At 41.1% G+C, this 27,899-nt stretch overlaps 2 protein-coding genes across 2 annotated transcripts; one reads left to right on the top strand and one right to left on the bottom strand.

Moving 5' to 3' along the window:
- The first annotated feature begins 145 nt into the window (after positions 1 to 145).
- On the top strand, positions 146 to 4,099 carry LOC109240368 (metal transporter Nramp2-like). The gene is made up of 4 exons (XM_019406999.1): positions 146 to 904; positions 1,607 to 1,743; positions 1,841 to 2,493; positions 3,376 to 4,099. Exons 1-4 carry the CDS (start codon positions 354 to 356, stop codon positions 3,577 to 3,579), a joined length of 1,545 nt encoding a protein of 514 aa, XP_019262544.1. The 5' UTR covers positions 146 to 353; the 3' UTR covers positions 3,580 to 4,099.
- A 12,798-nt stretch (positions 4,100 to 16,897) lies between these two features.
- LOC109240361 lies at positions 16,898 to 17,287 on the bottom strand. The gene has a single exon (XM_019406992.1). The coding sequence runs from the start codon at positions 17,285 to 17,287 to the stop codon at positions 16,898 to 16,900; it is 390 nt and encodes a 129-aa protein (XP_019262537.1).
- Between the last annotated feature and the right edge of the window lie 10,612 nt (positions 17,288 to 27,899).

Genomic DNA, 27,899 nt, shown 5'->3' with positions numbered 1-27,899 from the left:
TTTCTCTCAAAGAAAAAAAAGGCAAGCATTCTTATTATTAGTATAAGTACTACTTTTGATGATGATCAAATTCTTCTTGGGCCTCATGACTTAAAAGAAATAGCAAATTTGAACAGAACAAATGCAAATGGTGGTCCCCCAACCTTAATCACCGACGCTGATGAATCCTGTCTCCTTGACTTTCACTTTTATGTGGTCAATATTAAAATGGTTGTCGTATTTTATTGTACGCACCTTCATCGACAAGATCTAGGTCTGTTGGTTTTTAAATATTTAGCTCCGTCATTGAAATTCAGAGCCAAAATTTTGGCCATGTCTAGTAAAAAAAACGTCTACAACTAAGTCAGAAAACTATGATGAGTTCTCCATCACCGAAGCACAATGGCATACGAGAATCGAATCGTCTATTATCAGATGATGATGGTGATGATTATGATAATCATCAGGCTAAAGATAAAGTCTTGGCCATTGAAATCGAGAAAGTTGACGCCGGTGATGTTCCAGAGATGGTCCCACCTTTTTCTTGGAGGAAGCTATGGGAGTTTACAGGGCCTGGATTTTTAATGAGCGTCGCATTTCTTGATCCTGGAAATTTGGAAGGAGATTTACAGGCTGGAGCCATTGCGGGCTACTCGTTGCTTTGGTTGCTTATGTGGTCCACTTTTATGGGCTTGCTTATACAGCTATTGTCTCTTAGATTGGGTGTTGCTACGGGGCGGCACTTGGCTGAAATCTGCAGGGAGGAATATCCAAATTGGGCCAGGATTTTGCTTTGGTTAATGGCGGAGGTGGCTCTGATTGGAGCTGATATTCAGGAAGTTATAGGAAGTGCCATTGCTATTAAGATACTTAGTAGTGGGGTTATTCCTCTTTGGGGTGGTGTCCTCATTACTGCTTCAGATTGGTGAGCTTTTCCTTTTCCTTTTGTTTCTTTTCTTGTTTCCCCTTTTTGTTAGTATTTGTTTGTGTTATAATGATGGTCTCCGAGTCACTTTGTGCGCGTCTCGACCGAATACTGTTGCATTGGATGCCCGGCTACCTCCCACCACCACAGGGTAGCCGAATAATTCTGTCGACCAATGCTTAGGCAGATTAGGAGAAATCACCTATCATTTTTGTCACAATGGGGATTTAAACCCTAGTCTCTGTTATGATTTTCACTCACTTCACTGGTTGTTAACCCACATCCTTTGGCGTTGTCCTGGGTGGCGGATTTAGGCCCAAATTATGGTGCACGTGAATCTATGGTCTTTCCGACAAACTAGGTATTTTATGTACATATCTCTTAGAATTGATCTAATTATTGCTGGCCCCATGCTCCAAAAAGGCTTAATTGTGCGTTTGGTGGAGTGTTGAGTTATTTACCAAAGGAAGAGGGATCAGTTCCAACTAAAAGCTTTCTTTTTTCTCCTTTTTTTTAGTGGTGCATCCATGTTCTAAAAATCCTAGATCCACCTTCAGTTTTTTAGTTCAATCCTTTGAAACTGAAAATGTTAATTTTCAATGTCTTGGCCTACAGAATATGAATAAAATTATGTGATGAAATGTTCTTGACGCCTGTTGATATGTTGCTCTGCTGACAATGATTGTGATGTTTCAATAACAGCTTCATCTTCTTGTTTCTGGAAAATTATGGAGTAAGGAAACTAGAAGCTTTTTTTGCTGTTCTAATTTCCACTATGGCATTATCATTCGCCTGGATGTTTGCTGAGACTAGGCCTAATGGCAAGGAACTCATAATAGGTCAGAAAACTTGTTTTCACATGAGCATTTCCTTACTTCTGCGGCCAATATCAATTCTGTGCCTACGTTAAATTCTTTAGCTTGGTTTGTTTTTCAGGTCTTTTGCTACCAAGGCTCAGCTCAAAGACAATTCAGAAAGCTGTTGGAGTTGTTGGTTGTGTCATAACTCCTCACAATGTGTTCCTATACTCTGCTTTGGTGCGGACAAGGAAAATTGATCCCAAAAAGAAAGAAAAAGTTCAAGAGGCATTGAACTACTATACGATCGAGTCATCAATTGCTGTTTTTGTTTCATTTTCTATCAATTTGATGGTAACAACTGTCTTTGCCAAAGGTTTCTATGGAACTCCACAAGCGAATAGCATAGGGCTAGTAAATGCTGGGCAATATCTTCAAGAAAGATATGGTGGAGGGTTGTTTCCAATTCTCTACATATGGGGCATTGGCCTTTTGGCCGCTGGTCAAAGTAGCACGATGACTGGTACTTATGCTGGTCAGTTTATTATGGGAGGTTTTCTGAATCTGCGGATGAAGAAATGGATAAGGTCAGTGATTACAAGGAGTTGTGCTATCGTGCCAACCATAGTCGTGGCCATATATTTCAACAGATCAGAGGATTCACTCGATGTTTTGAACGAATGGCTAAATGTACTTCAAGGAATGGTGATCCCATTTGCTATTATTCCTCTTCTAACATTGGTGTCAAATGAGCAGATCATGGAAGTCTTCAAGATTGGGAAGCTTATGGAGGTAATTAGTCATATCAGAAGCTCTACCATACTGATTATGATAGGAATCGCCTTATTAATGGCCTTTAGCATGATGATTAGCCTCTCAAAAGACTAATCAGTGACATGTATGTCTTGCATATAATTAATTGGCATAGTTAATACCTACTAGTTGCTAATTAAACTGACTCAAATTGCTCACACCACTTTAGAGATTTCCCATACATCAGTACGTATGAAGGATCCAAACCTCTCTTTGTTGATGTCACTGTTTGTAGCTTTCTTTGTCCTAAGCTATAAACAGACTCAGCTGATAAAAAGAACAACTGTTATCTCTTCATTGTATTAAGGAAGAATGTTAAATTCTTCTATGTTTTTGCTTCCACCATTACAGTTTCCTCAGTTCTAGATTGTTTTGCGTGATTAAAACGCCATAATGTCTGTACTTCCCCTCTTAAATAGGTTAAGTTGAACTGCAAGTGAGAAAATTGGAGTACAACCTCTATTCTTTCTTCCTATTCTTGTTACCCTTACTGAATTGGAATTTTGAAGATATGATTCAAGCTACGACTATAGGAAATTAAGAATGTAGCTATGATAGGTGGAGAACTTTTGTTTAAAAATTTAGATTATTTGGCAGGGCTTTTGTATTTCCCTAAACATGTAGATTATGTCCGTTTTTTCATTTAGAGCTATCCCGCATACAGGTTTCTAGGTTGCTTTCTGCATATGAGCTGCACCCCTTTTACGTGCTTTTTCAATTAAAATTGGTCTTAACTAAAAAAGAAATGAATGGCTGTCCTTAGTTAAAGGCTGGAATCTTGTTTTTCTCAAAACCAAATATTTATGACAGAGGACTGAGGACCTTATGTTCAGTATCTCATATTTCACTTGTTGATTGCAGAGAACTGTTTGGACAGTAGCTGCTCTGGTAATAATGATCAATGGATATGTTATGTTGAGCTTCTTCCTTTCTGAAGTTAACGGCCTGCTGTTTGGTTTTGTTGTTTGCATGGGAGCTTCAGCATATGTGGCTTTTCTTGTATATCTCATTTCCCAGCGTCACAACCAGGCGGAGTTGAATGGTTTTACTCACCTTACAAATTAAACTAACAGCTTTATCTGAGAATTGCGAACTATTACAACCTAACGTGATCAGGGAAACTACCCCTCTACCTCCACCCTCTCCAGACCTCACTTGTGGGATCACACTGCGTATATTATTGTTGTTGTTGTGTGATCAGGGAAATGGAAGAGCAGGAGAATACATTCGAAAAGGAGAGATTCCTATTTTGACAACAACCTTTTGGTCTAAAGAAGCTTGAATCCGAAAAGTTTTGCAAATTTGGCACTACAGAACTATGAAAAAAGCTGAGACATTGATCAAGTCTCTATAAGATGAAGTTTTTAAGTCTCATGATTACTGTATGAAGAGATCAGGAGCTCAAACATGGGGATGGAATGCACTACTTTCCTCTTTTAATCCTGTGTACATAATAGAAGTGTTATAAACTTGGAAGTGTTATAAACTTGGACGAAAACAGTATATTGTTCCCTCCATTTCAAAGAATGAAAAGGATAGAGGACGAGTATTAATTCCTACGTAATTAATTCTTGCATTATAATCTCGGTATAACTTGTCGATCTATACCACCCCTTGAGTGTTACTCCTGAGAATAAAAAGATGTACATTTTGACAAATGGCAATATTAAGTTATAGTGATTAGTCCCTTTCGAGACATCCGTAAAGTTGGAACGATACAAGGAAGATTAGCATGTCCCCTGCTCAAGAACGACACAGAAAATCGAGAATTGGTCAAATTTTTTGAAAAAATAAAAAATTTATAGTGATCACGAGTATTATCAATTACATCTGAGCTGCATAAAAAATTATCATTTTAAAAAAAAGATCCCGTTTTAATTTATGTTTTTTCGCCAAATATGATGATGACAAAAAATTGCACACTCTACGTGGATTGAATTTCACCACACTAGTTACTCTTTCAAATGTTGTTACTCCGTTAGTATTTTATTACCCGTTTGGACAGAAGAATTTTTTCACTTTTTTCCGAAAAACATTTATTTTTTTTTCGAAATCAGTGTTTGGCTATAAAAATTATAATTTTCACTTAAAGATGAATTTTGGAATTTTTCGAAAATTTGAAAACTCCAAAAAGCTGTTTTTATAATTTTTACTCGGATGACTCACAAAAATTCAAAAACAACCCAAAATTATATTCATGTCCAAACACAACTCTAATTTTTAAATACTATTTTCACTTGAAAAAAAAGATTCACCTTTTTTTTGAAATTTTACAATTTTTATGTCCAAACGCCCACTTAGTTTCAACTATCTTGTCTCCACAGACATTTTTTTCTTATATAATATTTTTTTTTCCAAAACTAGCATTAATGTTTGAAGTTTATGTTTGTTTACCCTAAAAATGGATAACAATTGAATTTATATTGTGTTTTTAAGGACACGTGATTTTACTTGGCACAAACTGAGAAAAACGCAAATTGATATTGAAATTAACCTCAAATAGAAATAAAGCAAACCAAAAGAGATGTATAGCATTGATTCTCGAGCCGGGTCGCCTTCGAATCAAACAAGTATTTCACTGAAAAATATGAACAGAATAACAGAGTATTGAGAGCTTAAGAAGAAGATAGTATAATGCTTTATGTAACGTGAGTATCATGTCCTTTACAAATGATCAGACCCCCATTAAATAGTAGGGGAGTCCTACCCTTAATACAATCCTAAATACAGTAAGAAATCCCATGATTAGCTGATTAATAGGCCTCTTCTTGATACGTGCCAAGATTCCCGCCGTGATCCTCGCCCGATCACGGATATCTTGGCTTTTCGTTATTTGGATTGGCGGGCTTCCCTCGATCTTGCTCGATCTCTATCCTGCTTGGTCTCGATCTTGGCTGGTCTCGATCTCGATCGGTCCCTGAGTCACGAGCTTGGCAATCTAACTTCATGTCATGGTCCGGTATGACATGGAGTCGAACCTTGGCCTGCCACACCCCGATCTCGATTAATCATACAAAAAGGGCAAGCTCGATTTTGACCGTATACAGATAGTCCCCTCGTTTTTTGGAGAGTAATGACAAGAAACGATTTGAGCCCTCGATCTTCACCTCGATACATCATGACGTAAGTATCATGACGCAAGCAGTAGAGGTAACTGAAACGTCTTGTCGGTACAGTTTTCCAGGCATTTAATGCGCGTCAGTCGACGGTAGGCCATTACCGGCTTTGAACCGTCATTGAGAAATTATAATCCTTCCTTCTTCATTTTTCAAACTTTACTTTTCAAATCTTCTTCACTCTAATCTACAAAATCCTTTGCCTCCCTCAAGGCTTTGTATTTTCAGATCTCTAGGCTTTTTCGCTTGTTTCATCACAAAATACCAAGCGCTCCTCCTTAGCTCCCATTCTTCTTCATTCATAAAAGTAAAAATGTCTAAGACTTCAAAAACCGTTCCACAAAAGGAGACTGTTTCATCGTCATGGCCGGCCAATGAGGAACCGGCAGCGGAGCCACGCCCTGAAGAGTTTTTTCCCGAAGGATGTTTCCTCGATTCTGATTTCAAGGTTGAAAAGACTTCCTCGGTGCCAGATCAATGCGAGCTGGTATCGAGGTGCATATGCTCGATAACCGAAAAACTCCTCTCCCAGGTTAAAAAAGATTGCAACAGGGGTAAAAAACATGTGGTGGTGCCAGCTCCAGAAGAATCAATCACCACCCATGTGGAAGGGTTCTTAAGTGTTTACACTTACCCCTTCACGTTGGGCCCCTTGGATCCGATTATCATAGATTTCTACAAGAAATACGAGGTGACCCTCGGCCAGATTCATCCCTCTTTCTAGAGAATAGTGATACTACTTCGTTTCTTTGTAAGCAAAATTGATGGGCTTCCCTTCATCCTCGACCATCTCATCCGCGTATATAGTCCCCGGCTCTATCGAGGAGGACTAATAAAGCTTCAATGTCGGGCCACCAGGGCACCTTTCTCGAGCATAGATGAGGACAAAGACCGGAATTGGATGGGCCGATTTGTTCGAGTGAAGACCCCGGACTTGATCACGGCCAAGAGTATGCCATTTCCTGAGAAATGGAATATCAAGCATAAGTATAATTCCGTCCTTAATTTCTGTTTATTGCATTCGTTTTGTCACCTTTTCTTACCAGTGTTTTACTTGATGCAGCCATTGCCTGGATGCCAGGCACAGTTCCCAATATCAAGGACTAGGTCAGGAGATTAATATAGCAGTCGACACATGCTAAGCGCGCATGGCGCGATTTGGAGAAGGGTCGATGGAAGGCTAGTAGTCATGGTAAAATTTTTCTTCCTGACTTAATGATTTGATCACTGTTCGAATATTTTTCCGAACTTACTCATTTCTTTTCTTTTGTAGGTCTCGGAAGGATGTGATGATGAGGCCCGCTTTTGGTGATGAAGAAATCCCTCCCCCATCATCTACTTCGAAGCCGGTGAGGGAGAAGAAAAGGAAGAGGGCTTCGACTTCCACAAACTCTGAGGGGCAGAAGCCCAAAAAGAAAACAGCCTGTAAACCCAAAGGGAACATCATCCCTTTAACCTTGGAGTCAGTCCAATGGCTAAGGGAAGAGCCCGAGGAAGAAGAAGAAGAAGAAGACTTCGGGCCGGTGGCCCATGTGCGAGCTGGCACCCAGATTCAAGGAACTACTGAGCCGGTGGCAGCTGAGTCTGCTCTGCCTCGACTTGATGTGAATGAGGGGGAGGCTTCAGCCGAAGTTCCCGAGCCAGAAAGAGCCGAAGATGTCTCGCCTCGAGGTGAGAAGGCTACTAAGGAGACGGTTGATGCTAGTGTAAAAACCGAGCTTGAAGCTTCCCGAGATGAAGGCGGAGCCCCCATTTATTTACTTGGGGTGATAAATATCGTAGATTCCCCCTCGTTTCCTTCATTCACTGAGTCGATGATAGATTAAGCTCAGGCGGCGGAGACTTGCCATGGGGAAGGGGTCCATGGAGTAGAAGACCCTTTCTGTGGCTATTCATTAGGTGACTTGGTGGTACTGAGGAAGAGCTCGAGTGAGGCTTCCTCGAGATTTAAACTGACCAATCAATTTCCGGCCCCCAGTGCTGATCCCGAGCGTAAACGATCAACTATCATCTCGGTCCTGGAGGATGCTCGGGTTCTTTATGCCCCCGTAGGGTTGGCTAGCTATCTTCGATGCTTGGTCACTGAAGAAGACCAAGCCAAGATGGATGAGGTGGAAACACCTTGTCTTTTAAACGAAGCTCAACAGGCTCTAAACTAGGTAATCATAGATTTCCTTGTCGATGTCCATTTTTGTACTTAGACTTTTCTCCCTTTATATAACTCATTTTTCTATGTTTGTAGGCTTCAGTGCTTCATCATGAGGCTTTCCTCCGATCCCGAGGGGAGCTGAGCCAGTATGACGCCGAGGTCCGAGGGCTTACGTCGTGCTGAGCTAGAAATGGCTCATATATAACATGCCGAACTGGCCGAACAGGTAAAAAGAATCTTAAAATTTAATGGCGGTGACTCGGGCGTGATGGCTAATGGTTCGAACCCGCAGGTCCAACAAAAGCTCGATGTGATCGGGCAACTCCGCGAGGAAGTAGATGCAGTGAAAACTGAGGCCGAAGAGTGGAAGAAGACATGGACCGCCTTGCCTCAAAAAGGAGACTGCTAGGGCCCAACTGGCCTCGGCTGAAATTCAACTTCGAAGCATGAAAGAGAAAAACTTGGTGCAAGCTAAAAAAATCGAGGAGCTCCAGTCTCAGTTGGGTTCGGCAATTTCCAATCGAGAGAAGCTGGTCCGAGAGCTTGAAGCAGCCAAATCGGAGATTGAAGCGACCAAGGCCAATGCTGATGTAGTGGTGGCCATTTACCGGGCCGACGCCGAAGCTGCTCAGGTCCGAGCAAAGGAGGTCCCCGAGGCTGCTCATGTTCGAGCAAATAGGGTCACCGAGCACGCCAAATGCCAATCCCGAAGGGACACTCTTGAGGAGATCCATGCTCGGGGCTTCGATCTTACAGCCGAGATCGAGAGCGTTAAGGAGCTCGAAGCTAAAGCCAATGGGTTAGCTTACCCTGATGACGACGATTCTAAGAGCCTGATCGGATCCGAAAGTGGAGAGGGCCCCGAGGATGAAGCTGCTCCCGGAGACAACTAAGCCTTTTAAGCTTTTGGATAGTTTTTGTATTTTTGTCGACGCCGCTTTGGCCTTTTGTAAAGAACCTCCATCGGGCCGTGTTGCCCTTGTAAAAAAGATTTTGATGAATATATAAAACTTTTCCATTCCATGGCTTCTGAATCTGTTGTGTTTTTGTTGATTTATGTAAGGGTTAAAACGCCTTAGCATAAAATTATAAAGTTGTATTTGAGGGTCCAAGATTTGAGATATTAAGGATCGACAATAGGCACTGCCCTCGATCATTTTTAATCTGTCACACCTCCTTTTTCCCGAGGGGATAGGGAGTGTTTTCAATTAAAGTGACATTAATCGAAATAAAATTATTTATTTAACTTAGAGACGCCACTTGGGATATTTGTTATTGTGTCCCAAGTCACCGATTTATTTTAAATCCCAAATCGAGGAAATTTGACTATGTTCTAAAGTCTGCGAAACCAGAAGACTGGGTAAGAAATTCTGTTAATTCGGGAGAGGATGTGAGGCACTCCCGAGTTCCGTGATTTTAGCACGGTCGCTCAACTATTAATAATTGGCCTAATTATCTGATTTATTACATGTTTAAAACCTATTGTGTATTTTTAAATTTTAAATCGCTTTTAATATTTATGAAATTTGTTTGAACAAGACGCGATGTCGCGCACTCGTTTGTTTTTGTACATATTGCTAATCACGCCACATGAAGTGCACCCGCGATTTACAACATGTTGATTTTATTATTATTTGAAGTGATGATCAAGTCACATGAAATGTGCACCCAAATTTTGGGAATTATGTATCACAACTACGTCACGGGAATTGTACCCATAGTTGTGATGAATAATTACGCGCCTAAAGGAAACTACGAGTATTCATGGTTTGATTGATTTTTCTAAGTTTAAAATCGTGCATGAAAGGTCCAAGTATATGGAATTTTAAAAAAAAAAAAAAGAAAGAAAAAAAAGAACACAAGTGTGTTGGCAGATTGCCAAACATCTTACGTACAACGTAATTCTTTGGGTTAGTTTTGATTTGTTAATAAAGCAAAATGGGTTGGAAAGTCATTTAGCCCCTTTCTTTTCTCCAATCCGAGATGGGCCTGGAGCCCAATAACTTGTTAGCCAATAGAGAACAAAGACACATCCTCTAAATTAGCTAGTATGCGAAACATGACAATTATGATCATCAAATCACCGAACAATAGATTACAACATCGAGCTTTCAAATATGATTACAAATCTAGCTAAATGTTTGACAACTTTGAAATGCCAATCAAAGAGACAAATCGCACATTAAACTTAGACTATTACAAAAGTAAATAATCCTAGCCACAATTGGTGTTATCCTACAAAACTTAACCAACAAAATATGGGTACACATATATTTATACAATCTCGGTTTCAGAATTTCATGGATTGCTTCAGAATAACTAGCTTTGCTCCAACATCCTATATTCCCGCAAGTTTAAATCGCTCTTATTATCTGGCCAACATCACAAGTTTAAGTTGTTCATAATATAAAATCACCAGTGCAATTTTTCAGTCGAAGATAAAGGAAACAGACAAACTAAAAGACAATGCCATATCAATATCTTCATAACACGAATGATTCATGATTCATTTCAACATGGAAAAAATAACATGTTTGAAGCACATTAGTGGACGAAAAAGGCTTAAATTGGATGCTGCAGAACATGCCACTCATATACGATTTTAGCAGGGAATTCAAAACTTGAATATCATACTTAAACATTCAAAATTTGGAAATCAAAGCAGCAGGCCATAAACAATTCATTTCCTCGTTTCATAAACTCAAAAAACAACTAATTTAGTATGGAGCATACCTAATTCGCAGCAAACAACAATGAGAGGCCCAATAAAGGCCAAATGATGAAAGCTAGAACTTAGCCGAGCAAGCAGTTCCCAGATTCAGCAGGAAACAAGAATGTTCTTCACGAAACTGATTAAAATCCCAAAATATGAAAGTAAATCAGCAGCCCTTTTAAATAGTAGCAGAAATTTTCTTCTATCCTATTATTTCTCTTTGTTTTGGAGTGTTTCTCAACCATTATAAACTCAGTTTTGGGGACCTAAATTTCTAGCAGCATTTGGGCCTGCATTTGGGCCTGATTCTTAGCCCAATCCACACTCTCAACCCAAAGCAACTGATCCATTCTATTGATACTATGCACCGCCAGATATCAATTGAAAATAATTCAAAATTCTAACTTAGTCCTAATGAACTACAAACTGCTCCAAAATTAATTCAAAAGCTAAAAGGAATGATCATCAATACCTTATTCCAGTGGTGAACAAACAGAGCTAATAATAGCAACTAATGCGCACAATAGTCAATAATCGAGCAAACATATCACCAAGATAAAAAAAATGCGGCCAGTAAAATAAACGAAGGTGAAACACAGAAAACATGGAAAGGTTGGGAAGTAAAAGATAGCTTCGAACTCCAAAAATGGGGTGACTAGAATTTGACTAGTAGGTAGTGTTCGACCAGACCTCAGAGACATCGAAATGGGCTCAAACTTGCGTTAATTGATTGCTCGTGTTAAGAGCAATTGATTCTCGTAAGTTCGAGTCCAAAACGAGTAAAAGAAAACATCAGAAAGAGATAACCTTAGGTTTTCTGTAATCTAAGATTTGAAATTCGGCGACCTTCGTGAGGATTTTGGGAAAATTAATGGGGGATTAGTTATAGGGGAAGGCTGAGGATTGTCTGGTGAAAATTGGGGAGATTTGGCGACGGGCCGCCGCCATGGGGCAATTTCTGGGCGGCGGGACAGAGAATGAAGGAGATGAAGTGTGTGGAGGTCTCTAGGGTTAGGAGGGGGAATTTTGGGCAGTTTTAGGTAATGAAAATTCTGAAGTTTGAGCTTGTGTTTCCTGTCTTTTCTGCCTTTCCCACTCCACTAAGGGGTGTCTTGATCAGTTCCGGGCCGTTGGATGATGGGTAATCAACGGCCAAGAATTGATGCAACCAAACGGCGGTGTTTTGGTTATTTGGGAGGGGAGGATAGACCGGATTTTTTAAAAGGTCTGGGCTGGGGGTGGATTTTGGACAGCATTGGATTAGTTATATATCAAGTTGTATTTTCTTATGTCATTAGGAAAATAAAATTTGGAGATTCAAATCCAAGAGTCATTCATGCATTCTAAGTCAATAGTTAATGATTTCGATTTTCAGAAATTTGAATTTTGCATTTTGCGACTGAAAATCCACATTTGATTATGAATTTTGAGATAGACTCAATTGAAATTGAAAGGATGAATCAAACCCAATCGAAAGGGAAACCATTGCTTTTGGCCCAGTTTGCAAAAGACCAAACAAAACCTCTCTTTTCTTTGTTTTCTTTCATCTTAAATTCTACAAATTTAACTAAAAATCCTAATTAGATTCTTATTTAATTCTAATTTGCAAAATAACTTACTCACTATTTCTAATATTTAAATAATTAATTAACCTAAAACTAATGAAAGAAAATTAATAATTAAAAACTAAAAGCTAAAAATATAAGAGCCCATGGTATTTTTGTGATTTTTGTTTAATAATATAATTAATTCGTGTAATTAAATTTTAAATGCAATTAAGATCTAAAATGCTATGCAATGAAGAAATAAATATTTTTTGGTATTTTTCATGACTTTAAAATATTAAAAATGCACAAAATGTAACTAAATGCAAACAAACAATTACAGGGGAATTCCTAAAATTCTATAACATTAAAACTATTAGAAAGATTTATTTTTTGTTAATTTTGTAGGAGTTTTTTCATCGGGCAAAAATTACGTGCTTACAGCTGCCCCTCTTTGCTCGAAAACATAAAGAGTTTTCGGGCAAAGATAAAGTGAGCAATTATGAGCAATTTTTGCCCGTTTGATACTCCATGGGAAGCATTTTGAATATTTTTGACTGAACCTTGCTTCGGAGGTTGCTTACATATCCTTGGCTATAAAGGAATCAGGTCAGTGTAGTTCTAGGAATTTTGGTAGCTGGGACTACCGAGAAACTGTGATTTTACTGCCGTTACTGTTGTTACTTCTTGCTGAGCTCCTTATTACACCAAAATCAAAAATGAAAAGCAACAAAACAAGCCTATCAACTATGAGTTACAAGATTTCTATCTATAAGTCTTCTGAAGCTTGATCTTGAGTCTTGGTTTGTTCCTTACGCAGACTCTGACCTGAATCTTGATGTTTGCTAGCTGCAGGTGCTAGTTCATTCTTCTACGGCTTTTCTTCATCAAAACGAGACATGCAATGCTCGTGACTTCAATGCCTTGAGCAGTCCACATCTTTTCATCCGCTACTGCATTTTGGATTAACTTCTTTTCTTTTTCTTTATTCTGGATTGAGACCTCTTCTTTTGTTCATGTTGAACCCTGTGCCTCGAGGTAAAACCTACTCAGACACCAAAATAAAAGAACGAACGAAATTTTTCTGCCCCAGTTTTCACTAGGAAAATTTTGTGAGTTATTTGTAACAAAACTCTATACTATTTTATTATTGAAAGCAAATACAATATCGGGATTGGTGTACCCTGAGAAAACAAAGACTAAGGAGTGGACACCCTATGTCTAAAATAAAAGCAACTAGAGAGTGGAGACCCTATGTTGGAAAAGAGACTACGGGGTGGAGACCCTATGTCTGAAAATATCTTCAACTAGGGAGTGGAGACCCTAGGTTGGAAAATGAAACTAGGGAGTGGAGACCCTATGTCTAAAATAAAACACCAACTAGGGAGTGGAGACCCTATGTTGGAAAAGAGACTAGGGAGTGGAGACCGTATGTCTAAAATAAACATCAACTAGGGAGTGGAGACCCTATGTTGGAAAAGAGACTAGGGAGTGGAGACCCTATGTCTAAAATAAACATCAACTAGGGAGTGGAGACCCTATGTTGGAAAAGAGACTAGGGAGTGGAGACCCTATGTCTGAAAAAATATCAACTAGGGAGTGGAGACCCTATGTTGGAAAAGAGACTAGGAATGGAGATCCTATGTCTAAAAATAAACATCAACTAGGGAGTGGAGACCCTATGTTGGAGAAGAGAATAGGGAGTAGAGACCATATGTCTGAAATAAAACGTCAACTAGGGAGTGGAGACCCTATGTTAGAAAAGAGACTAGGGAGTGGAGACCCTATGTCTAAAAATAAAAATCAACTAGGGAGTGGATACCCTATGTTGGAAAAGCAGACTAGGGAGTGGAGACCCTATGTCTAAAATAAAATATAAACTAGGGAGTGGAGACCCTATGTTGGAAAAGAGACTAGGGAGTGGAGACCCTATGTGTAAAAATAAAAATCAACTAGGGAGTAGAGACCCTATGTTGGAAAAATAAACTAGGGAGTGGAGACCCTATGCCTAAAATAACTTTAACTAGGGAGTGGAGGCCCTATGTTGGAAAACGACTAGGGAATGGAGACCCTATGTCTAAAATAAAACATCAACTAGGGAGTGGAGACCCTGTGTTGGAAAAGGAGACTAGGGAGTGGAGACCTTATGTCTAAAAATAAAGTCAACTAGGGAGTGGGGACACTATGTTGGAAAATGCAGCTAGGGATTGGAGACCTTATACTAACACGATTGTGAACTTTCTTTCTTTTCCTTCTTTCTTCTTTTCTTTTTAATTTTATTTAAGAGAATGAGTAAAATGCGGGAAAGAACTTGGAGAAAACTTCCCTTTTGGGGTTATTGTTGTTGCAGAGCTATTTTAGTCTCTGCGCGCTTTCTTTTTGGTTGCACCTGCTTCTTGCAAAGTTGTTTTGGATTGCACCTGTTTCCTGTGGTTCAAAAAAATAACAATTGTCAGTTTGAAACGTTGGTTGGTTTTGCGGCCTTGAGTGTTTCAATCACTTGATCTTGGCTGGCTTCTTTGATGTCGATTTCAACTACAACTGGTTGTTTCCTAGAGACCGGTTTCATTTCTTGCTCTAGAGAAACCTTTGGATTTTCCAAACTTTACCATGATGGTTAGTCACGTTCAACTTTATTTTGCCTTTGTGGGCATTTGACTTTTATTTTCTTCTTTCAAGAGTTTTTGATTTCGAAGCATCGGCCACCATGGCCAGTCGGAGTCGACTTGATGCCCCTGCCGAGGCTGGGTGCCTTTTTCGCATATTAGCTCGTATCAAGCGATAACCTTGTAAATTAGTCTTTCCATCCCTTCTCTGTCTTAGTTTCGGAACAGAGTTAAACCGAAAGGGGCTCAAAGAAAAACAGACAATGGAATGGACAAATGAATTTAGACGAAAGGTATCCCTTTCAGAGAAAAGAAAGAAGGACTTATCTGGAGTGCATGCAGACTTCAATGAACATGACATGCCTCTTGGACTAGATGTCCGATCTGTGTAAACCGTTCAACTCTCAGAAATTTATCACAACTTATGCCTCAAAATCGAGAAACCTTGTCGGGACTCTATCGAATACCGATGGCTGTAAGGATCCTCTTTTCGATCAGTGGCGCCCTTTGTGGGTTTTCACCAACTGACCTCTCTCATTTCTCTTTCACCATCGCCTTATAGTGCTCTTTGCGAGTTTTTACTAACAAGACTCTCTCATTTCAATTTCTCTACTTACCATCGCCTTACGGTGCCCGTGAGGGTTTTCACCAATAAGACTCTCATTTTATTTCTCTCATTTTGTTGTATCAGATCCAAGTAATCGCATCCTCCAACTTGAACATCTTTGCCGACCGATCGGAAGGACTTGAAAATGATTTGGGTTAATGGAATTCGGATTGAATTACAACTTTGGAACCTTTCAGACAAACTCATCGCCGAATCATTATAACTTCTGCCCCAATTTCAACTTTGGGGAAATGTTGATTTTTGTTTTGGTGTTGCTGAACCCCAATGAGAGGCTGCCTACGTATCCTTTCGGAATCAAGTCGAACGTAGTTCAAGGGACTTATGTTTTTGATTTCTTTTGTTTTCTTTCTTTTTATTTTCTCTTTTTTTCATAACACTTTCAGGTTCCAAAGAGGGTAACCAAAGAAAAAGGGAACCGGCTCAAAGGGTTTGCAAGGATTGGTAGTGTTTGGGGTAGTGTGAATGAAAGCATTCGTCATCCTAATAAGAGAGCATTAAAGCTGCGTAAAAGGGTCAAACATAATACCTTTTGACCGCATATGCATTGACAGTTGCTTCTGGGTCATTTCCTTCAATGTCTCCCAAATACAGCGCTCCTTTCGGCAACACTCTTCTTATAATTTACGGACATTTCCAATTTGGAGAAAATTTTCCTTTTGCTTCTTCATGATGCGGGAGAATACATCTCAGAACGAGTTGCCCCAGTTCGAATTTCCTGGCAAACTGCGGCCATCTGATTTTCTTCAATCATAGTTTATTGTTCCAACCGGGTCTTGACCCATTCATCATCTTCGATCTCGGCTTTAACAATGATTCGAAGAGAGGGAATCTCAACTTATGCAGGTATTATGGCTTCAGTGCCATAAACCAATAAATATGGCGTGGCCCCAACTGATGTACGTACGGTGTGATATCCCAGTAGTGCAAAGGCAGTTTTTCATGCCTTTGTATAGAACTTATCATTTTCCTGAGGATCTTCTTGATATTCTTGTTTGCAGCTTCAACAGCACCATTAGCTTTGGGCCGATAAGGGGTAGAGTTACGATGCATAATCTTAAATTGTTCGCGTACCTCCCTCATTAAATGGCTGTTCAGATTCGCAGCATTATCGGTAATGATAGTTTTAGGAATACCAAGCCGACAAATAATGTTGGAATGCACAAAATCCACCACCGCTTTCTTGGTAACGGCTTTGAAAGTGACTACTTCGACCCACTTTATGAAATAATCAATGGAAACCAGGATGAATCTGTGCCCATTTAAAGCTTTCGGCTTGATTGGCCCAATGACAACCATATCCCAGGCAACGAACGGCCAAAGTGCTGACATAGGATTCAACTCTGAAGGCGGTGCATGAATGAGGTCACTGTGTATCTGACACTGATGGCACTTTCGGACAAAACTAAAGCAATCTTTTCCATAGTCATCCAGTAAAACCTGCCCAGAGGATTCTCTTTGCAAGGACATATCCGTTCATGTGAGGCCCACATACTCCCGAATGAACTTCGTTCATGATCTTTTTAGCTTCTCGAGCATCTACGCACCTCAAAAGACTCAAATCTAGATTTCTTTTGTACAAGACCTATCCACTCAAAAGGAAACTGCTGGCAAGCCTTCCGATAGTTCTCTATTGATCTCTACTGGCCTGCTCGAGATATTCGTTTGTTTTCAAAAATCTTTTGATATCATGATACCATGGCTGAACATCTAGTTCTATTTCAATTGCATTACAATAATCGTGCCTTTCTCGAATTTGGATTTCCAGCGGGTCAATATAGACATTTCTCGGATAGGGTAGCATTGAGGCCAAAGTAGCTAATGCATCAGCTAACTCATTGTGGAATCGAGGAATAAACCTAAACTCGACGGACTTGAACCGTTTGCTGAGATCTTCAACATGTTGCCTGTAAGGGATAAGCTTGATGTCTCGAGTTTTCCATTCACCTTGGGCTTGCCGAATGATAAAATTAGAATCTCCCATGATTAACAATTCCTCCACATCCAGATCAACTGTCATATTCATGCCCATAATGCAGGCTTCATACTCAGCGGTGTTGTTTGTACAGAAGAATCGAAGCCTGGTTGTGGCTGGTTAGTGTTGACATGTGGGCGAAATCAAAATTGTCCAATCCCGACACCTTTTGCATTTACAGCTCTATCAAAGAACATTTTCCAAGGGTTAGTGTCCTCTGAAATTACTTCAATCGAGTTTACTTCCTCATCCGAAAAGTAGGTACTTAGGGGTCGGTACTCATCATCAACCGGGTTCTCAGCTAGATAATCCGCCAAGGCTTGGGCTTTCATTACCGTGAGCAGGATTTGCCATTTTGACAACCTCCCCGTGGGCATTGGTTTCTGGAATATGTACTTCAGAGGATCCATTCTGGTTATGAGATATGTGGTGTAGGCCAACAGATAATGTCTGAGCTTCTAGGCGATCCAAGTTAGGGCGCAACAAGTTCTTTCCAACAATGTGTACTTAGCTTCATAGCTGGTGAATTTCTTGCTCAGTTAGTATATGGCTTGCTCTCTCTTTCCGGTCACATCATGTTGCCCGAGGACACAGACGAAAGAATTTTCCAAGACTGTCAGGTACAAGAACAAAGGTCTTCCTGGTTCAGGTGGAACCAATACTAGCGAATTTGACAGATATACTTTGATTTTATCAAAAGCTTCTTGACACTCATCTATCCATTTGATCGACGCGTCTTTCTTTAACATTTTGAATATGGGTTCACAAGTGGTAGTGAGCTGCGCAATGAATCTGCTAATGTAATTCAATCTCCCTAGCAGACTCATGACCTCTTTCTTGGTTCTCGGAGGTGGCAAATCCCGATAGACTTTATCTTTGTCGGATCTAACTTGATAACCCTCCGGCTGACTATAAACCCCAGAAGTTTCCTAGATAGAACTCCGAATGCACATTTAGCTGGATTCAATTTCAAGTCATACCTGCGCAGAAGCTCAAAGAACTTTCTCAAATCCTGCACATGGTCTTCCTGCGTTCTAGATTTAATGATCACATCATCCACATACACCTCAATTTCCTTGTGCATCATGTCGTGGAAGATTGCAGTCGTGGCTCGCATGTAGGTTGCCCCGACATTCTTCAGAACAAATGGCATGACACTGTAACAGTAAGTGTCCCACGGTGTGGTGAAAGTTGTCTTTTCTGCATCGTCTTCATCCATCAGAACCTGGTGGTACCCAGCACAACAATCCACGAAAGACTGTATCTCGTGTTTGGCACAATTGTCAACAAAGATATGAATATTTGGCAATGGAAAATTGTCCTTGGGTCTTTCCTTGTTCAAATCCCGATAGTCAACACACACTAGGGTTTTCTCATCTTTCTTCGGCATTGGAACCACATTATCTAACCATGTGGTGTATCGGACTACACGAATCACACCAGCTTTTAATTGTTTGGTGACTTCTTCTTTGATCTTATCACTGATGTCCGTTTTAAACTTTCTTTGCTTTTGTTGGACGGGTGGATAACCGGGATAAGTTGGAAATTTGTGTACCACCAAATCAACACTCTGCCCTGATATATCATCATAGGACCATGAAAACACATCTTTGAACTCAAACAAAAGTTGGATCAATGCATCTCTAGTTCTTTTATCTGCGTGAATGCTTATCATGGTTTCCCGGACCTCTTCTGGACTGCCCCAAATTAACTAGCTCGGTTTCATTTAAGTTTGGCTTAGTCTTATTCGCAAATTATTCCAGTTCTCGATTTATTTCCCTAAAACCCTCATCTTCGTCATATTCTGGTTCTTGATTCATTATGTCACAGTTAGACAATATTTTAGGATCTGGGCATGAAGTCTGCAAGCATGTCATGTTATTTAAGTCCGCATTATTAGAACTGAAAAAGAAAAAGATAAGAAAAACAACAAGAATCAGAATAAAGAAAAAGAAGAGATCCATTGACGATGAAATATTGATTTCATTTCTTTGAATTGAAGATATGAGGGTATCGAAATCAAAAGACAATAAAGTAAAAACATTCGAGTTACACCCTGAAATAACTCGTAATGTAGAAAATATGGCAAGACAGGACTACCGGGATTCCCGCCTGACAGGGAATGGAGTAGCCTTCCAATTCTGAAGCTTAGCATTTGGTTCCATGTACAGCACCTCAGCAATGCTCGTGCCTTCCCCCGGCTGGACCATGTGAGACTCATACAACATTTGTTTTATGTCTTCACAAATATCCTCAATCTCTCCGGCCGTGAAGGCCTCTTCTTCTTCTTCTTCTTCTTCTTCTTCTTCTTCTTCTTCTTCTTCTACATACTTGGGTTTAACAAATGACTTGGCGAGATGCGGAATGGAATGGGGTAGGACACACCCATTTTCCTTGCGCTCATCAGCCCATTTTCTATCGGTATTTATAGCTTGGAAACCTACGCCGAAGAACTTCTCATTGGCGATCAAAGTGATAGGCTCAGTGATGCCTTGTAAAGATACCCCGAGCCCCTTTCTGGGCTTGTACCCATGTCGAATCATTTTAGTGGCGACCATCACCGAGGCATTAGATAGGCAAGGTTGAGGGAATGGGGCCCGTTCTTCGCATTGGTCGGCGGCCATAATTTCAAAAGCTTGGTATATAATGTGCTCACTTCCTTCTCTAGCTTCGAGACTCGGGACTGAAGGGTCCCTGTAAATGGATTGTTCGTTGATCGGCTCCAACCCTATACCACTATAAAATGGCAAGAGTGGTCGATGCAGCTTTTACCCGAGGGGTCGGGATCGATTTCCACAAAGAGCTAATATTAGTTTGGAATTAGGCTTCTATCTAATCTAGCTATGTGCATTGTTCTTAGTTGCACTTCCAATAATGCTTTGTTTGGTTTCTATTCTACTTTTAACACTAATGAAGGATGAAAATAATCTAAGTACAATATTTTTTTTGTAAGGGTTTTCTAATTGGTAAAAAGGCACTAGAGAAGTGACTTACACCTAGGTGAGTATCTAACGGGGTCTAAAACTTAGGGCAAACTTGTTATAATTGGGATCATGATATAACCAATACACATAATTACTCACTCTATACCTCTCGGTAGTTTGAGTGACTTTGCCCTAATTGGCTTTCTCAAGCCCAATTGGGTGTTCAAACAATGCAAGCAAAATTGGCTCAAGTCGGGTATTACTATCTCTAGGTTTAACCCTTTAATTGGGGCTATAAATCTCTTGAATGCACCCCAATTCCTTGTTAGCCTGAATTTCCTAGACTTAGTCTCTCTTTCTGAAGAAGAGTCTAAGTCAAATAGGCACGAATCAGTGTTTGCAACCACCAATTCAACAATTAAAGCATGAAACAAGCTAAATATCATTAACCCATAAACAATTAAGCCCTAAAATCGAAGACCCATTAAATACCCACACTAGTGTTAGGTCACAACCCTAGCTAATGGGTTTAGCTACTCATAATCAAGGAAGAAATCAAAGGAGAAGATGAAATATAAGCCATAAAAAGTAATTACAAGAGTAAAATCTAAGATTAATAGTTAACAATGCTCTAAAATTACTCTAAAAGGCAAAAAGTGGCTATTCACGTGCTCCACAAAACAAAAGATACCCTAAAAATCTGAAAAAGAACTATTTATATACAGCTAAATTTTCTGAACAAAATTGCCCCTACAGAGATTCTGCTGACAGCGAAAAACTGGTCGCCTCAGCGCTTAGACTTCCGCGGCCGCACAAAAGCAAGCGCGGACCGTGGTTCTTCTCTTTTGAGCATGGTCTGGACTTGATTCCGCTGGGAGCGGAAAAGCAACCGCCTCAGCGCTATCTTCAACCGCGGCCGCGAAATATGTTCGTGGACCGCGCTTTTCAATTGAGCTCCAATCTCTAGTCCTTCGATTCTCAATTCCGCTGAGGGCAAAATTTGGACCGCGTCCGCGTCGGGTAATTCCGTTGCCGCTCAATTTCACCGCGGGCAGCAGTGTCTGTTGAGCCAAAATTGTTGTCTCTGAACCTCTAGTCCACTGAGAGCGTAATTAAGAACGCCTCAGTGGTGGACATTCCGCGACTGCACTATTTCTTCGCTGTCAGCGCTTTTGGCTCAGCTTGAACTTGTGCAGGTTTCACTCCTTTATGAGCTGGATATGACTTTCTTGCAACTTTTTGACCAAACTGCAAACAAGCATAATAAGTTAGCTTTCGGGAATGCTTGTACACATTTTTAATCTAAAACCTAAGCAAAAGGGACCATAAAATAGGCTAGAATTCCTAGTTATCAACTCCCCCAAACTTAAGCTTTTGCTTGTCCTCAAGCAAACAAAGTAGTTCCACCTCCTCAAGATAAAAGAAAGGAAAATTTTAGTTGTCCTAAGGTGACCTCATCAAGCATCAATTGGGACTAACAATTACCCTCAACTCAAATACATTATTAACAACACACAACCTTTTTAGCACCATGGCTATAGTGCGACACAAAAGCATCAAGAGTTGACTCAACTCATCAAGGAAACTTTTTCTAATACATTGGTCATTGTGGAACCCAAACTCATACTCCTCGACTCTCCATATGCAAACCTCACTTTTAGATTGTAGCACTCAGAACGAGAATTGTGGAAAATACACTCATCTCTCTCAAAGGAAGGTCACAAGTCCGGCTCTAAGTACCATAAGCTTGCGCCTTATGTGAGTCACCACTAATGTAAGCTCACTCAACTCGAAATCAAATAGGGCTTTTGTGGGAATGTAGTGAAGGCTTTTGGTTCAAGGTAGGATATATCGGTCTATGTAGGTTTCATCTTTCCTTAAGCACTTCATTTTCTTCATTTTGGCTCATATTTTCTTGACTCTTTGAGTCATTTACTTCTTCCCTGGGGGACTAGATAGCACATTGTCACTCTTTCTTGTTCATGACAATCTTTTTTCTCCTTTCTAATCATTCCAAACCTTTCATCTTTTCTTTCATTGACTCCCTTCATTTTTCTACGTTGTTCACTTTCTTTTTGACTTTTTGGCTTTTCTTTCTTTTTCTTTTTGCCTTATCACTTTTGCATTCCTCGTCTCTCCCCCCCCCCCCAAACTTATACTTTTGCTGATTGTGCTAAGGAAAGATCGGGTGCCAAGAGAGGGTCATTTTACAACGGATAAAGGCTTGTATCATGGTTATCGGAAAAAAAAACAAGGGCTATGGCTCAACGGGGTTGACTAGGGATAGCATATTTGGTGGGCTATGGATGCTTTCAAGTCTCAATTTGGATCAAAGGAGAGCCTATAATCATTTCTCAAGTCGAGCTACACTTAGGATTTCGCCTAGACAAACATTCAGGGCAAGTTCTAGACTTATTGGCACGGGACTTGGATTTGCAAATCAATACTTCACCACACAAGCTATTGGATTGCTAAAGAGACAGAGTCGAGGGCCCCTAACAACCTTAGCTAAGATTTGAGCAACACAAATGGTCCCGCAGAACCACTCGATGATTGTTTAGTCAACACAAGAGTTTAAAGGTCACAACTATCACCATCCTTTACACATCAATTTATTTCTAACCATAAGGTCAAAGGTAAACGTGTTAGGCTCAAGTGAAGCTTTGCTTGAGATGCTTTTTCTCACTTGCTACTATTTACACAAAAACAAAAAAGAAAACAGACTCAAACCCTTAAGAAGGTTGCCATGCCATCCATCATCGGGAAGAGCCACCCGGTTCACACAAATTCCACCTTTGGAAAGAACCGTGGCATTAAGAAAACCAAAGGCTTATTGATCACGAAAACTTGTAAAAGTAAGAAGCTACCAATTGAAAAAGAAGTTACTAAATGAAATAAGAAGCTATGCTATTAAGGACAATTGCAAAAGAAAGTAAAATACGGAAAGTAAGCTGAATATGTACAAAAGGGGATTGAGACGAATATGCATAAGAGGGAATGAACATATACATGGAAAAGTAACTTTATATACATACCGAATTTGAAAAATAACGAAAAGTGAAAACTAAATGGTACAGTTATATACATACCAAAAGTGAAAAATAATAATGAAGAAAAATCAGTATCATAATCACAATCCAATTATCAAATCATCAAAATAGGACGACCCCCCAAATAAAAACTAGCATCATCCTCAATGCTAATAGCAAAAATAAGATCAAATAGGGGTTAGAGAGTAAAGAAAACTCCCTATGAGTCCTCTGTCCGCATGGGGTCCTGTGGCTGAGTCCCTGGGTCACCTCCCTCGGGGTCTTGTGGCTGACCTGAGGTGCCTCCATCAGGGTCCTCCAGCTCAATCTCCACATCATCAGGCTGAGCGATCATCCATCTCTTCACGGGCTCTCTATCACTCTCCTGCACTGGTGCCTGTGCTGCCTGAGCTGTTGGGACTTGCTCCTCCCATAGTAGCTCCAATGGGATGTCGCCAGCTGATTTAATCTTTTCCACCTCCCCTCTCAGCAGCTTCACTGATTCCTTTGAGGCCCGAGTCTTTTTCAGCTTCTTCGTGTGCTTGTCCAAATCCTTGATTGCTTTTCCTTGATCTGCCAAAGCATCCATGATGAGCTTCTGGTTGTCCAGGAGCTTCTTCTGGTTGTCCAGAAGCTCCCGAAGAGACTCCTCCACTGAAGCGGGCACCTTAGGTTGAGCTGGAATGGACTGAGCTGCCATTGTGCTAGATATGGCAGACAGCTTAGATGAAGCTGCCTGCATCCAATTGTTGATGCTGGAGAGAGTCTGGTTAACCCTATGTGCAGTCGGACGGTATGCTGATGAAGAAGGCACTAAAGTGGATGGTCCTGTGGAAGTATGTGGCATGGTAGAGGAGGGCTCAGAGGCAGTGGCCACCACTGCTGGCTCTTCAGACTGTCCAGTGGAAGTAGTAGCTTTGCCCTTGGCCTTGGGGTTGTCGGAACCCTGAAGGTTGTACCAGGAGAATGGCCTCTTTGGTTTCACCTTCGTATCAAAGTCCCTTCCCTCAACTTCCTGATCCTCCAGGTACATAGTGAGGAAGTTCGGGAAAGGGTATGAGCTTTCATTTTTGTTGACCACCCTAGTGATCACCCTGGACATAATGTTCCCGATATAGATCAGGTACCCCGCCATGATGGCCCCCATTATAATCGCCCGGGAGACTGGCATGTCACTGTCATGAGTAGTGGGGTCTAACCGGCTGCACACAAACGTCTCCCAACCCTTCGCCTCGAAGCTTAGGGTGTTCCTGTAGATTGGTACCCCAAGAGTTAGCCAAGCAAGGGCAGTCCACGGGAGAGCAATCACTGATGCCAACCACGGGCGGACTGACTGATCCATCACCACTTTCTCCAGATACAAGGATTCATCCTCGTCGTTGAACCCAGCATAGACGTTCAGAGTTTTTCCATCAAATCTGATCTTCAGGTTCCGCACCTTAGTCATAAATGTGCCCTTTTTGATGTGGGCGACATTGGCATAAAACTCCTTGACTAAGTGCTCATTAGCATCCGGCAGCTTGCTTATGAAGTGTTTCCACCCCACCCTTTCATCAAATTGCCGCTTCACACTGGGGTTGTGGGGTAGAAGATCCCTTTCTATAAATTGACGCTCAAGTATGAGTGACCTTTGAGGCCACCACTCCTGAAATTTGTGGTAGGCTTGCTCACTGACAAATCTTTGCTACCACACCACCGGGTTTCTTGTCCTCTCCAACCCTCCTGTTTGGGTTTCACCACCTCTCCCGTCATGAGGGATCTCAGCCTGTACATTAATTGGTTCCTGTCTAGGTGGAGACACTAGAGGAGAAGCTGATGCTGAAGATTCACCACTTTCCTCTAAGCCATCAGACGATTCAGAAGAAGTAGAAGAAGCAGGAGAAGTAGGGGGTGTAGGCTCATCTCTCAACTGGAATCTTCCTGAGAAGTTCGGCACATGAGTAGGGACGGAATCACCCTCTGAGGCTTCCCAAGAAGGAACATAGTCACTGCCCTCTGAGTGAGATGAGGCTCTGTCCGCAGCTTTGATATCCTTCCACATTTTCCCAATTGATTGTCACACTGCAAGGGGTAACTTGATTTTCCCTCGTCCCCTACCCTGGGAGGACTCTGGTCTCCCTTTTTGTTTCTCGCTTCCACCTCTAGATTTTACCATTGTCTGCATACACAATCTGTGAAAGATCATTAGCATTGGTGCTGAAAGAACAGTAAAGAAAAACAAATAAAAGTTGACAGTGTTTCAGAAGCTCAGATCCGCTGACAGCGGAAAAAGGAGGGCGGCCACGGAATGATTACCGCTGACAACGAAAAAAGGTCCGCGGCCGCAGAGGAATGGGTATCAGACTACCCATCCTTTGAATCTAGAAACCGCTGAGCGCGGAATTTTGGGCGCGGCCGCAGAAGTTGAATCGCTGTCTGCGAAAAACAAACGCGGTCGCGGACTCAATGTGATACTTCTCTAAATATAAATTCCGCTGACCACGGAAAATGAAGCGCCTCAGCGTAAATAGGTCCGCTGACAGCGGTATTTTCCATTGCTGTCCGTGGAATTCAAACTCAATTTTTCATATAAACGTTGACCGCGGAAAAACATCCGCGGCCGCGGAACTCACAAATTAACTGGGCAATCTTAAGGTTCCAAATTTTCTTATCATTAGCGGGTATCATGTACACCACTGACCTCTACTAGGTATTAACTAATTAACCCTAACCATTTAAGCATAATTCAATTAACACCAATGAACCCTAGTTGAAACTAAAAGGAAAAAAGGATGAAGTTAAACTAAAAGAAAAGAAAACAAAATAAAGAAACAATGTTATGATTTGTGCATACCAGTGGATTGAATTAGTGTTGGAAATGGACTTCTAATTAGAGTGGTGCAAATGGGCGATTTAGGGCAGATGAACAGTAGAAAAAGTCTTTTGAGATTTCAAGGAGCGAAAAGGGTAAAAGGTCCCAGGACCTTCTATTTATACTAAATAACAGGGGCCCACAAATCTTACCTGGCGCCGCTGCAGAATTTCACCGCGGTCCGCGCTGTACCTTTCAGAAAGGATGTCGATTCAACATATCCACTGAGAGCAAAAAATAAGACGCGGCAGCGGAACTTCTCCGTTGACCGCGAAAAAACCTCCGCGGACGCAGATGAAACTTCAGAAAGGTCTCATTTCAGACTTTTAAAGTCCGCGTCCGCTACCAAATTATGCCTCAACGAAATGCTTCTGCTGACCGCGGTCAGCGGTCCAGTTACAGCCTTAGCCAAATTTTGCCCAGTATTGTCCTGTAGCGCATCAAACATTTCTACACACATCTCACAACCAGTTAGTCCAATACAAATCCTACACTAAGAAGTAAATCAAAAGGAAGAAAACACATGGGTTGCCTCCCAAGAAGCGCCTGATTTAATGTTGCGGCACGACGCAGGTTACCATCAATCACTTGAGATGGATCATTGCCACCACGTGGCTCATCAAACTTGCCAAGATTGTGCTTCACTCGATGCCCATTAACTCGGAAGATTTCACCACTTTTGTTTTTCAAATCAAGAGCACCAAACGGAGTTACATGCACCACCTCAAAAGGGCCACTCCATTTTGACTTGAGCTTTCCCAGAAACAGTCGTAACCGAGAATTGAATAGAAGAACCAAATCACCTTCCTTGAATTCCTTGCTACGGGAATACTTGTCATATCAGTACTTCATCTTGTCCTTATACAAGGACGAGCTGGAATAAGCATGGAACCAAAACTCATCAAGTTCATTGAGTTGCTCACCCGAAGATTTGCTGCAACATCCCACTGAAGATTTAACTTCTTCAAAGCCCATATGGCCTTGTGCTCTAACTCAACCGGAAGATGGCATGCTTTCCCAAATACCAACCGGTATGGAGACATACCAATTGGAGACTTGTAAGCAGTCCTGTAAGCCCACAAAGCATCATCCAGCTTCTTTAACCAGTCAGTCCTATTTGCATTGACTGTTTTTGACAATATGCTCTTTATCTCCCTGTTGGAGACCTCAACTTGCCCACTAGCCTGAGGATGGTAAGGGGTTGATACCTTGTGATTGACACCATACTTGCAAGCAAAGTATCAAATGCCTTATTGCAGAAATGAGAACCCCCATCGCTGATGATTGCTCTAGGAGTGCCAAACCTTGTAAATATATTCTTCTTGAGGAATGCCACTACACTCCGAGCTTCGTTGTTGGGAAAAGCCACGGCCTCAACCCACTTGGAAACATAATCAACGGCCACCATAATGTATGTGTTGCCACATGAACTCACAAAAGGCCCCATGAAGTCAATTCCTCGCACATCAAATATGTCAACCTCAAAAATAGTGGTGAGAAGCATTTCATCCTTCTTTGAAATTCCACCAGATCTATGACACTCATCACATCTCTTCACAAGCTCACCCGCATCCTTGTACAATGTAGGCCAATAAAAACCATAGCTAAGCACCTTCGAAGCCGTCCTCGCCCCACCATGATGACCACCGTAGGGGGAGGAATGACAAGCATCAAGAATACTCATTTGCTCCTCTTCTGGAAAACATCTCCGGATCACACCATAATTACAAATCTTGAACAAATAAGGCTCATCCCAGTAGTAGTCCAAGCTATCCCGTTTAAGCTTCTTCCTTTGGTTAGAAGAGAGCTCACACGGAACAATGCCGATCACAAGAAAGTTGGCAACATCCGCG

Source organism: Nicotiana attenuata, unplaced genomic scaffold (assembly GCF_001879085.1).
Source record: "Nicotiana attenuata strain UT unplaced genomic scaffold, NIATTr2, whole genome shotgun sequence".
NCBI classification, from domain to species: domain Eukaryota; kingdom Viridiplantae; phylum Streptophyta; class Magnoliopsida; order Solanales; family Solanaceae; genus Nicotiana; species Nicotiana attenuata.
The sequence above is the reverse complement of the archived record's forward strand: the minus strand, read 5'-3'. Positions and strand labels throughout refer to the sequence as shown.

Bases quoted from the DNA above. Each gene is read 5' to 3' on its own strand.
- LOC109240368 (XM_019406999.1), top strand. From the start codon at position 354: ATGATGAGTTCTCCATCACCGAAGCACAATGGCATACGAGAATCGAAT. The intron at 905-1,606 runs GTGAGCTTTTCC...TTTCAATAACAG, and splicing joins CTCATTACTGCTTCAGATTG to CTTCATCTTCTTGTTTCTGG. The intron at 2,494-3,375 runs GTAATTAGTCAT...TGTTGATTGCAG, and splicing joins AGATTGGGAAGCTTATGGAG to AGAACTGTTTGGACAGTAGC.
- LOC109240361 (XM_019406992.1), bottom strand. From the start codon at position 17,287: ATGACAGTTGATCTGGATGTGGAGGAATTGTTAATCATGGGAGATTCT.